The sequence below is a fragment of the Castor canadensis genome, chromosome 2 (assembly GCF_047511655.1).
Source record: "Castor canadensis chromosome 2, mCasCan1.hap1v2, whole genome shotgun sequence".
Classification (NCBI taxonomy): Eukaryota; Metazoa; Chordata; class Mammalia; order Rodentia; family Castoridae; genus Castor; species Castor canadensis.
In genome coordinates, this window is record NC_133387.1 from 55220381 (window position 1) to 55241401 (window position 21021).

At 37.0% G+C, this 21021-nt stretch overlaps 1 protein-coding gene across 8 annotated transcripts in view; it reads right to left on the minus strand.

The window, feature by feature from the left end:
* The window catches only part of Crot (carnitine O-octanoyltransferase), a 36535-nt gene extending 16934 nt beyond the window's left edge, over positions 1-19601 (minus strand). The window contains exons 1-8 of one of the 8 annotated variants that reach the window (XM_074064850.1): positions 19421-19601; positions 19022-19292; positions 18176-18269; positions 15767-15902; positions 11693-11817; positions 10054-10235; positions 9770-9894; positions 5548-5656 (exon numbers count right to left, since the gene is read on the minus strand). In XM_074064850.1, coding sequence (XP_073920951.1) covers positions 5548-5656; positions 9770-9894; positions 10054-10235; positions 11693-11817; positions 15767-15881 — 656 coding nt within the window. In that variant the 5' untranslated portion in view covers positions 15882-15902; positions 18176-18269; positions 19022-19292; positions 19421-19601. Of the gene's footprint in view, positions 1-5547; positions 5657-9769; positions 9895-10053; positions 10236-11692; positions 11818-15766; positions 15903-18175; positions 18270-18784; positions 18951-19021; positions 19293-19420 lie in introns of those variants that run through there. The other 7 variants (XM_020178381.2, XM_074064848.1, XM_074064849.1 and 4 more) reach the window with 7 other exon arrangements.
* Between the last annotated feature and the right edge of the window lie 1420 nt (positions 19602-21021).

The following is a 21021-nucleotide window of genomic DNA, read 5'->3' on the forward strand; positions in this document are numbered from 1 at the left end:
ACATACCATCCAAAAAAAACCAGATTATGACAATAGCTGTAGATTTACTTCCTAAACTACAACTTTTAAAAAAAAGTGATTATTTGTTCTATTTACACCAAAAGTACATTTGACAATAATTTATATTTAAAAAATAAGTTTGGCTAATACAATTTATACTTTGAAAATACACATGCATTTCCAGTGTTCAGGTAAGTACCCTTTACACCTAGTAAGACAGCTATACTCAAAAAGGCAGGCAGTAAGTGTTGATGAGGCTATGTGGAGAAACTTCAACCCTCATATACTGCAGTGGGAAATATAAAATGGTACAGGAATTCTGGAAACCAGTCTGGCAGTTTCTCAGACAGTTAAACAACATTACCATATGGCTCAGGAATTCTACTCCTAGATATATACCCTATGACCACATAAAAACCAGTACACAAGGTTCATGACAGCATTAGTTATGATAACCCAAAAGCAGAAACAACTGAAATGTCCATGAACTAATTAATGGTTAAAATAAAATGTAATACACCCAGATAATGAAATATTACTCAGTATGAAAAGGAATATAGCACTAATGCATGCTAAACATGAATGAACCTTGTGAACAGTAGGCTATATGAAATAAGCCAAATATAAAAAGACAGATGCTTATAAGATCTCTTTCATATAAAATGTCAAGAATAGGAAATTTATAGTAAGAAAGTAGGTTGGTGGTTACCTAGGGTTGGGGGTTAGGGATGTTTTGGGAGATAACAAGAAGTGACTGCTAACAGTGAAGAAGAATTTGTGAGCAATGGGAGTGACTGCTTATGGCTACAAGGCTATTTTTGGGGGTGACAAAAATGTTCTAAAACTGATCGTAGAATTGTAATTCTGTGAAATACTAAAAAACTCTCAATCATATACTTTAATGTATAAATGGTATATGAATTAGATCTCAATAAACCTACTATTAAAAATGAAATTAAATAAGAATTAAAATGGTCCCTCCTCATTGCCTCCAATTACAATACAATTCTCTGACTCCTGTAAGTTGAAACCCTTAGTCATATTTGTTTCCTTTCTTTTCAAATCCAGTCATCAGTTCTTATTAATTTTATCTCTAAAACATTTCCTGAATTTGTCTTTAAAATCCCAACCTCTTACTTCTTTCCTGGATTACTGCACTGGCTTTTAATACAGTTCTTGTGACACTCTGACTCATTACAATTCAGAATGTGACCAATTTATCTTACATTTCTAATGTGTCTTACATTTTTACATAAACTTTCATAACACACAGCTTTGCCTAATCACTTAATTCATACACATATGCTTGTATATTTCAAATATACACACAATAAACCCATCCACAGGGAAATTCTATTGGATGCTAACCACTGAATTAAGCAATGGAATTTGAGACAGGGAAAAGGAAAGAGAAAGACACCTGGTATCTATTCTTTTGGAGATACATCTATATTTGAAACATGGAAATAAATAATTTCAATCCAAACAAAGATTACAAAGATATGTACAAAGAGCCTAAGGGAGGCTACTCTTTGGGGTTTGAGGAAAGGGAAAAGGAAATTGCTGACCTTGTGGTGACAGATAAGAATCTGCCAAGCAGACAAGGCAAGAGAGGGTATTCCAGATAGAATACATGAGTATGCTAAAAAAAAAAAAAAAAATCAGAGATAATCTGACATGTTATAAGGATTGCAAGCAGAACAATGGGGTAGAAGATGATGCACAAGAAGGAAGGGCAAGACACAGGCAAACGTCAAATCGAGATCATGCTAAGGGATTTGAATTTTATCCTAAGCTACAGGGAACTATTTAAGAATTTTAAGCAAAGGTGGGATACAATCACATTTTAATTTTAAAAACTGTTAACAGTATGGACAATATATGGAAGCAAGGAAACCATTTTGGAATTTTAGTTAGTAGTCCAGCAGAGAAGTAATGAAAATCTGAAATGACAATGGAGATAGAGAAGATAGAAGAACCGGAGAAATCTTTAGGAGATACAACAGCGAGGGCTTGGCTCCTGATTAATATGGGACACAAGGGAGATGCTGAGGGACTCTCTAGTGGTTCTCACACTTGGATAACTAAGTAGGTTCTACTACCACGGAGGAAGATAGGAATGTAAGAAGGAAAAAAGCATGGAAAAAGAAGTTAGGCATACTAACACCATGTTTATACCAGAGTTCTTGTTATCTTTGTTATATTTAGTAGTAGAGAAGTAATTCTCTACTACTAAAATTAAGAAAAAACCCCAATGTAGTGAAATGTTAAGTGTGTATGGAAGGCTAAGGACGGTAGCATGCTGAAACAAAACCAGTCTGCAATGGGCAACTTTAGACTACAGGGCCAAACCAGAAGTTAGGCTAATACAGTTATAATTTTGGGTTTTTTAAAAAGAGAAAATCAGAAATCCAGACTTTTATGTAAATTCATCTTACTTTTAATTGTGATTCAAATTTTGTTATCTAAGCAAAATACTTCACAAGCTAAATTGATTCCTTCCAACCTTACAAGTAACGATCTGGTATGTTTCAAATTTAATAATACTATGGAAAAATGGGTATCCTCATATAATACTGGAAGGGAAGATAATACTGCTCTGGATGATAATTTTGCTTAAATTTCACTTGTATCAACCCCAAGATATTTTGTCCAAATACACAGAGGCATACTTGAAAATGTTCATTGTATGGCATGGCAACAAATGGAAACATCTTCAATGCGTACTAATGGAGAAGTGGTCAAATATGCTATAGTGAATTAATTTGATGGAATTCAAACTTTAAAAAGAATAAAATAGATGCACCTGCACCCCAATAGAAATATTATCTTATTATTGACTACATGAAGTAAACTTCAGGAAAGTATCTAAAATAACTAATTTTTTAATGTACAACTATCTCTCCCTTACACTGCACAAAAAAATCAATTCTAGGCAGACTGTAAATGTGAGAGGCAAAACAAAACTCTATAGCATAAGAAAATATCTTCTTGGCACTGGGATTAGGGGAAATCTCTTTAAAATAATATGAAAAATATCCATGTGGTAAAATAGTAATTGGATTACATTTGAATTAAGAACTGTTCATCAAAAAGATGCCTTTAATAGAATGTAAAAGTAATATGTATCTCCTATTCTGTAACACATAAAGCCAAGAAAGAGTTCTTATATAGAATGGATATATAGCTACAATACTCACACATTAGTGGAAATGCTTATAACTACTTCAGAAAACTGTCTTGTATGGAAGTTGACTGGCACACCACCTTATGCCTCACCAAATCCTCTCCTAGGTGTAATCCAGACAGAAATGCACGCACATGTGCACCATAGACTTGTGTAATAAAAACTGTAAAAAACCTGACCAATCACCTTCAGGGAAGAGGGAATGCACAGTGGCTGGGAAGAGGATTGAGGGAGCTTCTGGAACACTGGAAGTGTTCTGTTCTCACCTGGGTGGTGGTTACATATTTAGTTGTACGCTCTGTGTATACTTCTGTATTATAAAATAGCTAGTAAAAATACAATTTAAATAATATGTTAAAATATGTAATTTATGGGTAATTTAAATTATTTAATGATATTAAAGAATTACTGTTGATTAGAAGAAAAAAGTTATTAGATATAATAATGCTACAATATATGCATATTTTAAGAGTTCTCTTTGGGTTTTTTGGTGGTTTTTTTTGACGTAAGTTCTTACTGTATATTCCAGGCTGGTCTTAATTTTTAAGAGGTCTTTTATTTTAAAGATGCATACTAAAATACTTATAGTGAAAAGAAAATTATGTCTGAGATTTTTTAAATAATCTATAACATAGTGAAGAGAGGAGCACAAGAGTTATAGTTGAAGCATAGATGATGAATTGATGAGTTAAGTGATAAAGTTAGGAGTTGATATTTCCTTTACATTTTGAAATTTTCCACAATACTCTAAAATATATATACATGCAATATTACATACTATGTACATAATATACATACTACTATAAGTATAAGAATATACATGAATATCTGCTATATATAAAATATACTTATATCAGTGCTCTCTTTTTAAATGATAATATGCATGTAAATTCATTGCAATAAATCTGGAGGACAGAACACACCAAACTAGTAATAGTGATTAATTCTGTAAAGGGATGGCATTGGTAATATCTGTAATGTTTTCCTTTTCTACAACTAGACAACTAGAACATAAACATGTACACTTAATAAAAATTAAAACTTGCAACAAATAATCCAATTAATAAATGGGCAAATGAACTGAATACACTTCTCAAAACAAGAAGTACAAATGGTTAAAAACATGGAAGAAATGTTCAATATACTTAGCCATAAAGACAATACAAAGCAAAATTACAATGAAATTCTATTTTAATTCCAATCAGAATGGCAACCATTAAGAAAACAAACAACAGATGCTGGCGAAGATGCAGGGAAAAAAGGAACCTTCATACACTGTTGGTGGGACTATAAACTAGTGCAACCACTAGGAAAATCAGCATGGAGAGTCATCAAAAAGCTAAAATGAACTATCTGATGACTTGTTATGCCACTCTTGGGCACACATTTGAAGGAGTGTAAATCAACATACAAGAAGGACACCTGTACACCCATGTTTATAGCAGCACTATTTGCAACAGACAAGCTGTAGAATCAACAAAGGTACCCAACAATGGGAGAATGGATAAAGAAAATGTAGTATATGTATATACACACACACATACATACACACACACAATGGAATATTATTCAGCCATAAAGAAGGATGAAAGTAGCTGGGTGCCAGTGGCTCATGCCTATAATTGTAGCTACTCAGGAGGCAGAGTTCAGGAGGATAGTTGTTAAAAGCCAGCCTGGGCAAATAGTTCGCAAGACCTCATCCCAAAAAAGGGCTGGTAGAGTAGCTCAAGGTGTAGTCTCTGAATTCAAGCCCCAGTACCACAAAAAAAAGAAGCCATTTGCAGAAACAGGAGACCATCATATTGAGTGAGATAAGTCAAGGTCAAAAAAGCCAAATATAGCATGTTTTCACTCATAAGCAGAATCTAGGTCTAAAATAATAATAAAACAATGGACGAGTATAAAAGGGAAACTGTTGGGGGCAGAATCAGTGAGTGGTGGAGACGTAAAGGAGAGGAAACCAGGGGAAAAGAGGTTTGAAGTAAATTACATATGTATGAAGATAGCATAATGAAACCTGCCAAATATTGTTTGGAAAAGTAGGTGGGTAGAGAGAGAAGGAACTAAAGGGAATACAGTAAAGGGAGTGAACTGTTCAAAGTATACTGTATGCATCCATGAAACTCCCTTATACTATTATTGATTCCTAGTTTAAAAAATAAAGCAGAATAATAATTTTAGGACAAAAGATTATGACTTAATTTAAATTAAAAGTAAAAAAATATTTTTAAAGCAAGCAAGTGTAAAACTCTTATTTTTTAGCCTATTGTTTTCTTAGAGAAAGGCAATTCTAAACATTTATTTTCTAACCCAAGCAAAAGCTTGAGATCTAATGAGACTCAAGAAGGTAGTTTGAAAACCTGAGAAGCTCTGGTGGAGTGATCAAACATCCTTCATGCATTACATCAAAGACAAACACTCTGCCTCGACATAACACGGCAATGTGATTTGGGCAATGCCCTTCACTCTCTGGAAAAAAAAAGAAACAAGAAAGACAAAACTCAAATTTCTCAAAGTTAAACAGAGATACATCCAATGGAAAGTAATAATCATTCTTCCAATATTCGATTTTCCATATATTCATCAAACATATCACATGAACAAAAACAACTTAGGGAGAAGGATGGATGAGGAAAGGCTGATCAATGCATACTAAGTTACAACTGGGTAAGAGAAGTTCTGATGTGCTATTACACAGTAGGGTGATTACAGGTAGTGACTGTGTCCTCTACCTATCTCAAAAAGCTAGGCAAAAGTATTCCAAATGTTTTTGCCATGAAGAAATGACAGATGTTTGAGGTGATAGATATGTTTAACCTAATTTTACAATGTATACATGTATTGAAACATGGTATGGTAGCCTATTAAGGTGTATAATTTGGTGGGGGTTACATATCAGTTTAAAAATACATGCAACTAAAAAAGAAAACTTTCAGGGCTAGGGGTGTAGCTCAGTAGTAGCATGTGAAAGACACTAGGTTTGATCCCTAGCACTAAAACAACAACAACAAAAAACACTTCATAATTTCAGTTACTATGTTAGCATTACATACTCCTGACATTTATCAATGTTACATCCATGTTTCAAGTATTTGTATACCCTGAGAAACCCCAAAGTCTACAGGATTTCTAAGTTTTATTTAGGGATAGGAAGAGGAAAGGGAGAAGTGGACCAGAGGATGCGGGAGGAGAACCATTTGAATGAACACATTTCTTTTGCTCAGCAGTTAAACTAATTGCAGTGTATAGCCATACCATGCTGAACTCACATAATCTCTCTGATTTGCAAGCTGAGCAGGGTTGGGCCTGGTTAGTACTTAGTAATTGAATGAGAGATAATCATAGAACTATCAAAAAATGATCCCTCAATAAAATAGTCTTCAGCAAAAAAAAAAAAAAAGGCCATCATATGCCTGCATGGCAAAAGGGAAGAATTTTGTCTAATCTCTAGCTTTAGTGAAGGTTCTGATACCACATGATAAATCACTGATAATTGGTTCTATGATTCCTTTAGCAGATCTTAACTCCTCAAGTTTGCTATAAACTTCAGACAACTGATTTAGCCTCATTTTAAAATACTACTCCCTTGCCAAAGGTTTTCCTATATACCCTGCTCCTAGTTTCTAAGAAAGGTGGGGGAAGAGGAAGAAACAATATCAGTATCACTGGAAGGAAATGTACTGGTTGGTAGTAAGTGCCTTACACACATTATCTCATGGAATCTACTTATCCATTATGAAGAACATCTCCTGTTAACACTACTACTTTTTCTCTTATATCCTGTTTCTTCAGTGCCCAGAGGTGAGATATGTATTTTCCTTGCTCTTCATAGCTACTTCCAAACCATTTTTTCTCTCTGCACCTTCAAAAACCTCCAGATCCTTTCACATTTACCACTACTATCTTTTATTGCTATCATCTATTTACTGCACCCTTCCCAAAATTTAGGGTTGGAAAACAAAAAGGAAAATAAACCCAAAGTGGCAGGAGCATGACACCTTAGAATGAGCCTAAGAAGGGATAATTGAATGGAGAATTGAATGAAGTTTGAAAGTGAGGCATGGAAAGTCTGCAGGAAAAGAGTACCAGGCAGAGGAAACAGCAAGGATGAAATCATTAGGAGAGAAGTGAGCTGGTTTGTTTAAAGGAAATCAAGGTCAGTGCAGTTGCAACAGAGAGAAAAGGATGAGGCTGAGGCCAGACCACATAGGCCTCAGAAAGGACTTTCTATGTTAAGTATAATAGAAAGGAAGCCAATGGAGAGTTCTATGCAGTAGAGTGATAATGTAATCTAACTGACTCTTTCAAAAGGTCATGCCAGGTGCTCCATGGAGAATAAATTACAGAAGGAAAAATGTGGTACAGTCAGATCAGTTAGGAGGCAACCAAAGTAGTCCAGCTGAAAAAAATCTAAGTGAGAGAGGATGGTGGGATATTTTTGTTGTTGCTTGTTTTAAAACAGGGTCTTGACATGCAGCCCAGGCTGGCCATGAACATGCAATCCTCCTGACACAGCTTCCTGAGAACTGGGATTACAGCAATGCACCACAACACCTAGCAGGGATGGTGGTTTTGACTGTGGTGTGACAATTGAAGGAAATACAAAAGGAGCATTGTTTTCTTTTAATATGAGAGATATTAAAGTTATTTAAGATTAGAACAATCTAATAATAAAAAAAGAAAACTGATAATGCTGCAGAGAGAGGTAATGACTAGACCAAAGAAAGTTGGATCCAGTACACATATGGAAGTTGTCCTGAGCAATCAGAAGAGTTTTTTGTTTGTTTGTTTGTTTTCTCTGGTGCTGGGTATTGAACCTAGAGCCTCACACATGTAACATGCAGACAAGTACTGTGCCACTGAGCTGTACCCCAGTCCCTTGTCTATCTGCTTTTTAAAAAGGAAGGCAAAGTAAATGAATTTAATAGTATTGCAAGGCAAAAGGGGAGGGACAAGTGTTTGAAAAAGTAAGTTTTCTTTGGCTGCTGTAACAAATTATTATCTTAGTGTGTGGCTTGAAGCAGCACAACTTTATTAACTTAGAGTGAGTGCCACAAATCTTAAATATATCTTACTGGGCTAAAATGAAGGTACCGACAGTTGTGCTCCTTCTAGAGGCTCTAGGAGGGAATTTATTTCATTCCTTTATCAAGGTAGCTTTTAGAGGCTGCCCACACTCAGGAACCCCTTCCTCCATCTTCAAAGCATCAATGGAAGATCACAACTTTCTCTTGCTGCCACCCCTTTGGTTCTTTCTTTTGTTTCCCTCTTTCACTTACAAAAGTCCTTGAGGTCATTTTGGGCCCTTGTGATTAATCCAGGATAATCTCCTCATCTCCAGGTCAACTGATTAGCAACTGGTAACTCCCCTTTATCATGTAAACTAACAATTCACAATTGCAGAGACTGGGAAGTTGACATCTTTAGGGGGTCATTACTCTTCATTACTCTGCCTACTACAGATAGGCCAGTAAATCTGATAATAAGAATACTACTTTGTATTTGTTAAGAATAAGAGTTTACTAACTGAGAATGAGGGAGAAAGGCATGAAAGAATAAACTGACAAAATAATATAGCAAGGTAGTGCTAATGCTATGGGCCCACTTGAGGTTAAATGAAATCCGTGGGTGAGGTTTTAAGGTCCCCTTCACCACCACCAAGTAAGTTGCTAGGGGAGGTATTTTTGATATGACTGAAATTTAAACAGTGTTAAGGTTTTAGTGGATTAGTGTGGGGGGAGGAGGCAAAGATTCTTCTTTATATGCAAAGAATGATTATAGTAAAGAACTATAGGAAGAAGTGAAGACTGGAGAGGAGGAAGGATAGAACTGCGTAGAGCAGTAAGGTCGCTGAGTTGTGTATCGTAGTGTGGCCGCTGAAATAGTTGACATGCAGGACTAAAGAACGTGTGTTTATGAAGAGAAAGTGGACATCAGACTGATGCTGGAAACTGCATTGTTAGAGGTGATGGAGTTTTGGGTAGTAAGGTCTCACGCAGGCCCATGGGAGAAAGTGGCTCACTGAGAAGGAGTGGAGATAGAGATTCTAGCAAAGGAATTGGAGGCCTGAGATCACCTACAGCTAGAAGCTGTAGTAACAGAAGATGGTGGGATTGATGCTAAGCAATCAGTGAATAAAAGGGAATAATCAGAGAAAGTCAACACAAGTACTAGTGATATAACCTGATGGTTCCCCACACACACCTGAAAAGCTCGAACTACAAAGAAGAGAAAATGAAGGGCACAGGGAGGAAAAGAGGACAGCAACATTTCCCACAAGCCCTGCAATACCAAAACATAAAACAGGAAAAAATCCCAATCTGAAATGGCCACAGAGGACATAGCAAGCTAAAAAGAACATCGGTTTTAGTAGCAGTATCTTTCAAAGAAAAGGATGCGGATACAATGGATTTTGCTAATCAGGAGCTCCAGAAAGAACAGCAGAAGGTTTTGGGGGATGTGGCGGGGTGAGTCAGAGCAGTGGGAAATTTGGATCAAATTAGTAATATTCCACAGAATCACAGTAGAAACCACCCAAATCCCAATGCCTTTACTTTTTAAAGTACCCATGATTTTACTTACCAGTCTTAAAATAATTGATAATTGAATCTCTAGTAATTCCTGGAATCTTGCAGGTAGAAAACAACATTCGGAATTGATTCATATCTAGTGGAATATTTCCAACTTTATCAACAGGCACTTTTTCTCTATTCAAAAAAGAATTTTGATCAAGAAGTCATTATTAAACTTATAAATCAAACCATCACAACTATATTATTCTTCCCCAATAAGTGAATTAAGCTTCAACATTTTGTCATCTGAGACTTCGGGTAAGGCTGTTACTGAATTCACATAAGTGTCCTTACGTTCTTAATAGCTGCCAGTAGTTCAAGTTATGCCAAAGTATTATACTTCCTCTTTCTAAGTGAGTGCCTTCCTTTGGAGGCCAGTAATGTTCAAAATGGGGGGAAGGCCCCACAAAGTTGACATTCAGTTGTGATGGTATACGAACATCCAGGTAGGCAACATTCAGCCACCACTCTTCCAGCTAAAAGAAATTAAGAACATCAGCCTAATGTTCTTCAAAATTCTTGAATATGTAATTGCTGGCAAAAAAAAAAAAGCAAGCTACATTTGTTATTTATTTTTCAACATTCAAAAACCATCATAGATTTGAAAATGCTATTGTGATCATTTCTTTCTGTCTCTCTCTAAGAACTGTAAGATCCTAAACCCTATTAAAATCACAAACAAACCACAACTAAGTACACTTTATCAGAGTGCCTGGGATATAAAAAATATATACAAAATCTTTACCCAATGATAACAGTTATTAAGACATTGCAATTTTCCTTTTCCAAACAAAAACTAAAATACTAAATTAGAAATACGAAACTTTTCAGTAGGCTTAAAATTTAGACTTTTCATAGATATTTCTTTCCATGTGCTTCCCTTTCACAATAAGCAGTTGAAATTCATGAATAAGCAAATTTTACCAAATTTATCTGGAGCTCTTTTTTAAGAAATTGATGTTATAAACTATAATTAGTAATTCAGAAAAAGACCTAAGCAAAAAGGAAGCAGCCAGAACAACTTCTTTATCTTTACCCCCACTTTAATTAAAATTATCCAAGGCTCAAATTAAGAACAAAGCAATGTGGAAATGGAAAATTTTATTATTCCATCATAAAGATAAATGTCTCATAAAAAGATTATAAAACATTTTCTTTCTAAAACTGTGTAAGATAGTTACCACAGTTATTTCTAGACTAAGGTAATATTTTCTTCTTCAGAAGAGAAGTAGAGAAATGGTTGAACCAAAGAAATCAAAGACAATTCCTTGTGGAAAATTACTGTGACCTTCAGGACTGGAAACATGGCTCAGTGGTAGAATGCCTGACCAACCAGTGTGAAGACCTGAGTTCAATTCCACTACTGCCAAAAAAATAAATAAATTATTAAGACCTTCAATAGGTTAACTGAAATATAGAATATGTATATTCTATATTGGAATGGAACTCCAGTTTTATAACTGTCCATTTCTCCAGTATATGGTTTAAATGTGAGTGTGTGTGTGTGTGTGTGTGTGTGTGTGTGTGTGTGCGCTACCTATGTCACATGTCTATTTTGGTGTTTGGGAAGTTTTCAGGCTATCTTCACCTAGAAAAACATTTCTCTCAAACACAGTTTACAGATCACCTGCAACAGAACCATAAGGAGTAGTTGCTAAAATAAGGATTTCTGGGCCCTATTCCAGACCTACTGAATCAGAATCACTGGTAACAGGAAATATGCATTTTAAAAAGTTCTCAGGTAAACAGAGGCCCAGTTACTCATTCAAGGGTCTCCAGGTAAGTCATTTGCTTATTCTTTTGGATGATCATAATGACAACAATGACTGTAAGGATTTTATAGCAATAATTTAAAAATGAAAGCTATGCATATTTACAATTTTCCTTCTTTAAACATCATTAGTTTTCAATAATAGTATATGAAAATAAATACCCAATTTCTTTTTCCTTTTGCCCTTTCAAGTAATTTCTGATGTAATTTTTCTCCAACTCCATTTTGAAATTTTTTAACTATTTCTTCAGTTTTCTTATATTCTTCATCATTTGCAAATGGTTTTACTATAAAGGAAAAATGTGATTAAGGTATTTATACATCAAGTAGCTCCAATCACTTCAAGTATTTTTATACAAATCCAATGGCTCAGATATGTAAAATAGTATTAAATATCACCACAGTACAAAAAATTATAGAATTTACAACATGAAAATGGCTGAAAAGCACAATGCAAAATACCATAAAAAAGAAAACTGTGGACATTATGTAATGTGGTAACAATTTTCTACAGTTATTTAAAAATTATTCAAGATTATAGTTTAAAAGTATGAGGTGAGACTAACATTTATTAGGCCAGTGGAAAGTAAATCATATTTTACCATAAATAAGAGAAATTAAAGCATCTTTCCATTAATGTTCAAATCAGAACCTTGACTTTCAAGTACCTAAGGGCTAAAAATGGTTTCCTACTCAAAAAAGGATTCAGGATCCCTATTCCATGAAAAGAAAATGTTTTAAAAATTAAGCTATAAAATTAATTTTAAAAATCATATTAATGTATTATCTCTCTCTCTCTTTTTTTTTTTCTTTTTAGTGTACTGAGGTCTTAACTCAGGGCTTTGTACTTGCAAAGCAGGTGCTCTATGCTTGAGCCACACCTCCAGTCCATTTTATTCTGGTTATTTTAGAGATGAGGTCTTGTGAACTATTTGCCTGGGCTGATCTTAAACTGTGATCCTCCCAATCTCAGCTACCAAGTAGCCACCAGCACTTGGGTAATATATTCTTTTTGTTTGATTTTTGCCTTTTAAACATCTAATCTAGCACACTGCAAAAACCAATTTTAAAAGGCTAGATTCAAAGAGAGTATAAATAAAACGGATACTCAAAAACAGTGAATAGGCTGTGACTCTTTTTTAAAGAAGAGATAAAAAAAAAAAAAAAACCCCACATTCATCTCCTCTCCTAAAAACCCACTAAAATCAAAGTAACTGAAGTATCAGGAGTGGGGGAACCCTACAAGTACAAAAAAAATGAAAGAAGACAGCATATGAGGTTAAGCTAACATTTTATAAATTAAAAAATAGTAGGGAGCTGTGTGTGGTGGCAAAAGCCTATAGTCATAGCTACTTGGGAGGTGGAGGTGGGAAGATCACTTGAATCTGGGAGTTTGAGATGAGCCTGGGCAATGTAGCGAGACCCCACTTCAAAAAAAATAAAACAAAACATAAAAACACCGGATTTGTAAAATAGACATAGTTAATATTTAAAGCCCAGGGAGTAGAAGGTGGTGGGGAATGGGGAAAGGGTTAGATGTTAATTAGGAAACAAGCCAATTCCTCCAGTTTGAATCCAAGAAAGGTTCTAGAATTCAAGAAACGTGGTACCTCCAATGACAAAGGAGAAACTAAGGCTAAAAACAGGACTGTTAGGGAGTATCGAAAAGCAGCAGTCACACAACCACCCCAGCCACACTTGTCTTGTGGATCACTTTCTTTACAAAGCCAGGCTACTTCCTCTTTACTCAAGAGAAGTTGAATCAAACAAGACAGAATACATGGATTCTACCCCATAAGTGAAAAGGGGGGAGTAAAATGAAAGTGTACATCCTGTATTGCAGCACTATTCACAGTGGCAAAGAAATGAAAACAACCTAAGTGTCCATCACCTGAAGATTTTGTGGCATCTATACAATGGAAAACTAATCAACCATAAAAAAGAATGAAATCCTGTAATTTGTGTCAACATAGTTGGAACTGGAAATAATTATGTTAGGTAGAATAAGCTAGGCACAGAAAAAAGAGTAACACTTCACCCATATGTAGAATCTAAAAGTTGATCTTATAGAAGTTGAGAGCAGAATGGTAGCTAACAGAGGTTTCAGAGAGTAAGAGGGAGGGAAGGATGGAAAGGTTGATCAATAGGTACTGAGTTGTAGCTAGAAATAAGAAATTCTTGTGTGTTATTGCACTGTAGGATGACTACAGATAACAATTATCTAATATGTGTCTCGAAAAGCTAGAAGAAGGGGTTTTGTGGCCTGTAATCCCGGCACTCAGGAGACTGATGTAGAAGGACTGTATGTCTGAAGCCAGCCTAGGCTGCATAGGGAGTTCAAGGCCAACCTGGACTGTATAATGGGACACTGTCTCAAAAAGGGGCAAAAAAAAGGATTAAGGCATTTTAAATGTTTTCAGCATATGAAATGATAAAGTCATTGTGTTTAAACATTACACTGTGTATAATGACGTATAAAAGCATTACATGGTCCCCTTAGTATATATAATTTTATGTTTTTAGGTATCAGCTTAAGAAGCAACTTTAATTGAAAAAAGAAAAAAAAGTGTACATCCTGAAAAGTGAGCCTTCTTCAACTCTTTCCCCTTACTCAGTTCCCAAAATATTGGTGAATGTCCTCCAGGCAAAAGGCAAACAGAAGTCCTCTTTAGGGAATCTGATTGAAATGTGGATATGTCCCAATAGTCAATGGGCTTCTCACTATACCTAACAATAAGGTCCACTATCTACCAACTCTAACTCATGCACACAGAGTTCCCAGCTGTCTTTTTAGGGTCTCCTACATAAATATGAATGCCTAAAGATTGCCTCTCATATGACAGCAAGCAAAACAAACATACAAAAGGATTTGATGATATCAAATAGTAAACAGACCCTCTCCTGTTAAGAAGGCACTGCTATGGTTTAAATATGGATAGTGTCTGCCAAAGGGCCATGTATTAAAGGTATGGTCCCCAGGGTGGCAGTATTGGGAGGTATGGTGACCTTTAGGAGGAGGAGCCTCAAAATCAGAATGACATCATACTTCTCAAGAGGAACAAACAATACCTTTGATATTCTTCAGAAAAATCATTTCCAACTCTATACTCAGCTCAACAAACAAGTAAACACATTGTTACTTTTTTCTTTTTTTAATTTTTACCAAATATCCCTTTTCGGGTAGCTACTGAAGATGAATCAAAACAAGGAAGTAAACCAAGAAAGAGAAAGATGCCAACTCCAGGAAATAGACTATAATACAGTGAGGAGCTGTGAAGAGAACTGCCAGAACAATGGCAAAAGAAAGCCCTTGGCTAACAGCTGCCCAGCAAGCACAGAAAAAGAGAACCTAATCAGAGCAAGAGAGCAGAGGGCTCCAGAAAGGATATCTCTAAAGAACAATGAGATTGACAGAATACTCTATGTATTCAAATGTACTCAGGAATTTTCACTGTTCTGAAGTGTATAGGGATAAATTATGAACACAGAGTAAACTAAGCAAATGAATAAGAGAAACATGTAGCTTTAATTAGGTAACTCAAAGGGCTGGAGATATGGCTCAAGCAGTAGAGCACATGTCAAATAAGCTCAAAGCCCTGCATTTAAACCCTAGTACCACATCTTCCCCACGCCAAAAAAACCTCAAGTAAAATTCATGGTTCACTTGCAAGTAACTATGTGACCATAATCCTGAATGGTAAGATGAATTAAGACAGATAAATGTTTATTAAAACCAGGTGAAATCTTGAATTAAATCAGGTGACTGCTGGTTTGAAAATGGTGAGTTTTACAACTGTACTGAGAAAATGAAATGGAAAATGTGGGTAAGTTGGATTGTACATATGCTGAAGAGAGGGAGGGTTAAAGAGCTAAATACACATTTTTTTAGGAATTTATAATAGCTATAGCTAAAAATCTAGGATATAGTGTGAGAATATTACTTCAAATATGGAAATAAGAAAAGAAACCGATAAAAGATCTGAAAATCCTTGCCCTGGGAGTAGGATTTGTGAGGGCACAAGGAACCAGGCGGTGGGGGCTGGGGCAGGGGGCACTACACTTTTAGGCCTATTAATATTATCTGGCTTTTCAAACTATAGAAAAAATAAGACATTTTAAAGATACTTTATCATAAGCCTAGAAGAAGCAGCAATTAGAGCCTCATCAACCTCTAATACTGCCACTGTTTCTTAGGTGCTAACAATATTAATGTATACTAAAATATTGTGAACATACCTGATTCAAGGTATTTTTTTAATGATTCTTCAAGTGAAGGAACAGGCAGTGATGGGAGAGAATCCTGGTATTGAAATGTTCGTTCTTCAACTGATTTAGCCAGTTGATTTTCCATGATACAATCACAATAGAAAAACTAAAGAAAAAAAAGAAATAGCCCTTACAAAGTCAATATTATAAATACAGTCATATATCTTAGTTCTAACTCATCAGGGACAACATATATGCAGAACTGGTCCCAGGTCCTATGAAATTTATAAGCTTGTCAGATAAAGAAAAACAACTTTAAATTTAAAAACAGTGTAGATTCAACATGCTAGAAATCAAAGTATGACCCATGAAACCAGTATAGTCTTCATTTATCGAACACCCATCATTTGCCAGATACAACAGTATGTAACAGAAAATATGAGTTACCTCCCTAACATTCAAATTATCTCTGAAAGGTGACATTCTTTGCCTTTTTATATAGGAACAAACAAAACTCAGAGAATTTTAGTAATTTGCCTAAGAGTTCATACCTGGGACTCAAACCCAGATGTTAGACTAAGATCTTTCCCCTATATAAAGCAACACAATAAAGATTAAGGCAACCTGCAGAAAGTCTTGATGAACAGATAGGATCTGATGTGCAGAAAAAGATTCTGGGCTGAGAAAGAGAACTTTGAAGAACACGTGAAGAGGTGAAGAAGAGGTGTTCAAGTATAGAGGTATAAAATATTATAGAATACATAAATCACATGGCAAGCTGATATGTTAACTGTGAAGATGGTGTGAAGCCTAATCAGAATAGTTGGAAGTATACCAAAGCAACTGAGTATTTTCCACATATATGATAATTTTCACCAAAATCAAACTAACCTAAAATATGAATAAGGTAGTTAAGTACTGCCATAGTGGATCCATAGTCAAAAGCCATTTGCTGAAGTTTTCAGAATCATTCAATGTCCTGAACTACTTTCAGATGTATTTTTTTATTTTTTGGTGGTACTGGGATTGAACTCAGGGCTTGCACTTAATAGACTGGCCCTCTATCAACTTGAGCCATGCCCCAGTCCTAGATGCATTTTTTTTTAAGTGCTGGGCCCAGTGGCACATTCTTGTAGTTCCACCTACTCGGGAGGCTGAGGCAGTAGGATGACTTGAGACCAGGAATTGAAGATCAGCCTGAGCAACAGTGAGACACTATCTCAAAAAACCAAACCAAAACAAAACAAAACTCTCCACCTCACCTGTATTTTATTCATGCCATTGCATTTTGGGCTTTCAGTCTATACCATTAATATAAAGAGCTAATCCAAAAATGAAGTATAACAACAATCTCACAGTTCCCCGTTTTCTACCCTTCTAATGATTTCAGGTGCATTCCATTTTGAACATCCATAAACATGGCTTTGAGCCTAATGGAAATATAGATATGGGTCCAAATACAAACCTGGCCATTTTCTAGCCATATGTCTGTGGGCAAATAACTTTCACTGAATTTCCTTATGTTTGAATGGATAGTCATGTACATCAGAATTTTTTAAATACCTGAAAAAGTATGTTATAAAAATAATGTAGCTTAAGATGACCATATTATGGTAGGCAGGATTCCCATGAATGGCCTCAAATTCCACACCCCTAATGCCCAGGGAAATCAGTGCTCCCATGATTGGGTTATCATCTATTGAACTGACCTTAATCAAGGGATATTGTCCAGGTGTACCTAATCTAATCAGTTAAGCCCTTTGGAGCAGACTTGGAAGCTTTTTTTGGAGCTGCTGCTGTCTTTGAAGATACAGGTGGCCTTAAGAAACTGAGATGCATAGGGCTGACTGACAGTAAGATGTCCTTCGAGTGCACAGGAACTGAATTCTACCAACAAAATGAATGAAAACGAAAGTGGATTCTCCTCCCCAGAGCCTCAGAGAACAACCCAGCCCTTATAGAAACCCTGATTTTAGTTTTGTGAGATTCTATACAAATCATCCAGCCAAACCCACTCAAAGACTTCACATCTAAGCTATGAGATAGTAAATTTGTTTTGTTTTAAATGTAAAGTTTGTGACTATCTGTTATGGCATCAACAGGAAACTAACATAAACATGCAGAGAAGATAAGCTATTCTCTTTATATTTCCCTGTCACTTAACAGACTCTAGGAAACTGGGAACAAGAGGACAAATTTCATACTCATAGTGCTTAGCTCACCAACAGGTAACATTAAAATATGAATTATCAGATTCTTTCTTGAATAGTTGTCTTGAATTCTCAACCACAAAGATTAAGTTAATATAATTCCAACAGCATTAAGAAAATGATAATGGATTTAACTAGAATGAACTTCCTGTGGGCAATATGATATGAACTCACAGACAATGGAAAAGAAAACCAGGAACAGTAAGTAAAGGAATAGACTGTCACATACCAGTATACCAAGAAGATGATCTGTTTAGGACAGCCAGGAGCCTGCTGCAACAATTCTGATTTCAGACCACAGGGACCCTAAACAAAGCTGGTGACTGTGGGAAGGAAAAAACAAGCTTAACAAAAATTTCAGAGGAAAAATAATAACAAAAGCTGGCAAAAGAAGGTGGAAGGCAGACAATTTAGGAGATGGGAGGCACCAAGTCTCAAACTTTCATGAATCCCTGAAAAAATATGCAGAAACACCATCTGCTAAACGGCAAGATTAAATTACTATAGCACTAACTAGGTTTAGGGCAGCTGTGCCTACATTAGAAGGGTTCACTGGAAGCTAGCTAGGTACCTCCCGGTGCCTACGTATCTGTGCCAGCAGCATGTCGCAGTGGCAAGGGGTCAACGGAGCAGAGAGCAGTGGAAGCTCAAGAGATTCCTCCCACTAACGCAAGGACAACTCTGCACACTCAAGAGGACACTAAGGAGCAAAAATCTAAACAAACACCACGACCGGCCAGCCCAGCGGCCCAGCTTCAATGGGACCTCTTGGACTCCGGCAGGCAAGATGCTAGGACACCACGCCCCAGCCAGACCCCGGCACTCCGCAGTTCCACACCACTTAACTTTCCCTTCCCCAGAGCAGCTGGATGAGATGAGGGATGGGATGGGGCTCAGCGGGCCTGCAGGTCCTCACCGCCCAGGTCCAGCCTCCGCGCTCTGCCCACAGCACTCAGCCCCACCTGCCAGCTCTGTCTGGACCGCAGACCAGCGCGAATTGGACGTAAAACCGCGAGGGTCCCGCCCCGTGTGCGCGAGGAGAACGCGATTGGACAAAAAGTCTCGAGGGACCCACCCCGTGCGTGACTGGAACGCGATTGGACGGAAAGCCGCGAAAGTCCCGCCCCGTGTTTGTGTCCGGGGCCGAGGCGGGCCTGCGCAGTGCGGGATCCCACCCCGCCACCGCCGGTCTCAGGGACGGGGTTGGATGGTGGGCTGCAGGTGTGGGAAAGGCTTGCGGGCTTTCGCGGAGCTTTTTGCTGGAAGCTGCGGGAGCTGGGTGCTGGGTTCCTAGTGACGCAGGAGGTTCCGAGCAGGTCGCGCTTCTCCCACGCAGGTACCCAACCCTGTGGAACCGATACAGAACAGATGGTTGCGACCCACTTCACCCAACCCCTGCGAGACCTGTTTCCCTTCTTCCCGCTCCCAGCCTCCCTTCCTCCTTCCCGCCGCTATAGCCCTGGCAAGAACTTACACCAGAGTTTTAGAAAGGAATCTTATTGTCCACCCTGTGTGCTGGCAAGAGACCAGTGACCCCACAGATCCCTGCTTGGCCGCTTTCCCTTGTTTGAGGCTGAAGTTTGCCAGGCTGAGACAGCCATACTGCAGCGCTGCGTCATGCCCAGTCTTCTGTCCTCCGCAATATTCCTCTGCTCCAGTCCTTCAGTCTCCAGGGAGGCTCACACTGCAAACTTGGGCCTGATCGGATGTTGTTACTATCGCGACAAGATAGGGAATTTTTAACCGGTGGAGTTGGGCCACTTCTACAGGAACGCCTGGGGTTAATGTAGTTTCACAGGTTAATCCATTTTTCATTTACCTCCTGAAATAAAATATACTGTTTCATTTTAAACCTGAAATGCATTGTTTCTTTTTCATCTTTTCTTTTTTCTTCTACTGTTTCATTTTTTGAATTTACACTGGCTCTGGTGTAGATTATCAAGTAAGGTAGAAAGAACTCGTTTTCAAATGAACACAGCAATTACAAGTCCCAGTCTCTAATCTGACTTTCCTAACTTCTTTTTTTTTTTTTTAATATATCTTTTATTCATATGTGCATACAATGTTTGGGTCATTTCTCCTCCCCTCCCCCCTTCTCCCTCCCACCCCCTCGCTTCCAGGCAGAAACTGTGTTGCCCTTATCTCTAATTTTGTTGAAGAGAGAGTATAAGCAATAATAAGGACCAAGTGTTTTTGCTAGTTGAGATAAGAATAGCTATACAGGGAGTTGACTCACATTGATTTCCTGTGCATGTGAGTTACCTTCTAAGTTAATTCTTCTTGAACTAACCTTTTCTCTAGTTCCTGGTCCCCTTCTCTTATTGGCCTCTGTCGCTTTAAAGTTTCTGCATTAGTTCCTTTGCATTGAGGACATCAACTGATTCTTTAACATTTAGTAGTAAAGTCTAGCTTGAGAGGGACTGAGACTGTGTGTCATTGAAGGACCTAGTGTGCATATCCATAAATTTTCTACAGAAACATCAATGTGTTTCATGACAGTGCAGCTTGCTGATGGCGTTGCATAAGTAGCAGACCTACCTGCGAAAAACTTCTGAGTCCTGAATTCTGAAACATACCTCACCAAAAAGGTTTCTATTAAAGAACTGTGCATTCGTAGTGGTAATTTCTGTCGATGAGATAAAGAACTTTTTTTCTCCTGGTATATAAGTGACGTGTTCTGTATAATATTAAAAACTCATTCCTAAACTGAGTAATAAAAAGCTAGTCAAAAACCTCTCATTGTGCTTTTTTTTTCCTAGTGAATTTTCGTACCTCTTTACTAAGTTTATGCTAAACTTTACTTAGTTATGCTTTTATTAAGTAAATTTAATGTCTACAGGTAGCATAGAGGTTAGGGTCACTTAGCTTCCTTTTTATTTATTTATTTATTTAGTTAGGTGGTTGGTTAGTTTAGTGGCACTAAGGATCAAATCCAGGGTCTCATGCTTGTGTATTCTACCACTGAGCTACATTATCCAGTCCTACTTAACATCATTCTTTCTTCTTGTCTTGATATTGAAGTAGAAATAAGATGCATCTGTAAATAATTCTGGATTGTTGGTAAGAGAAAAAGTA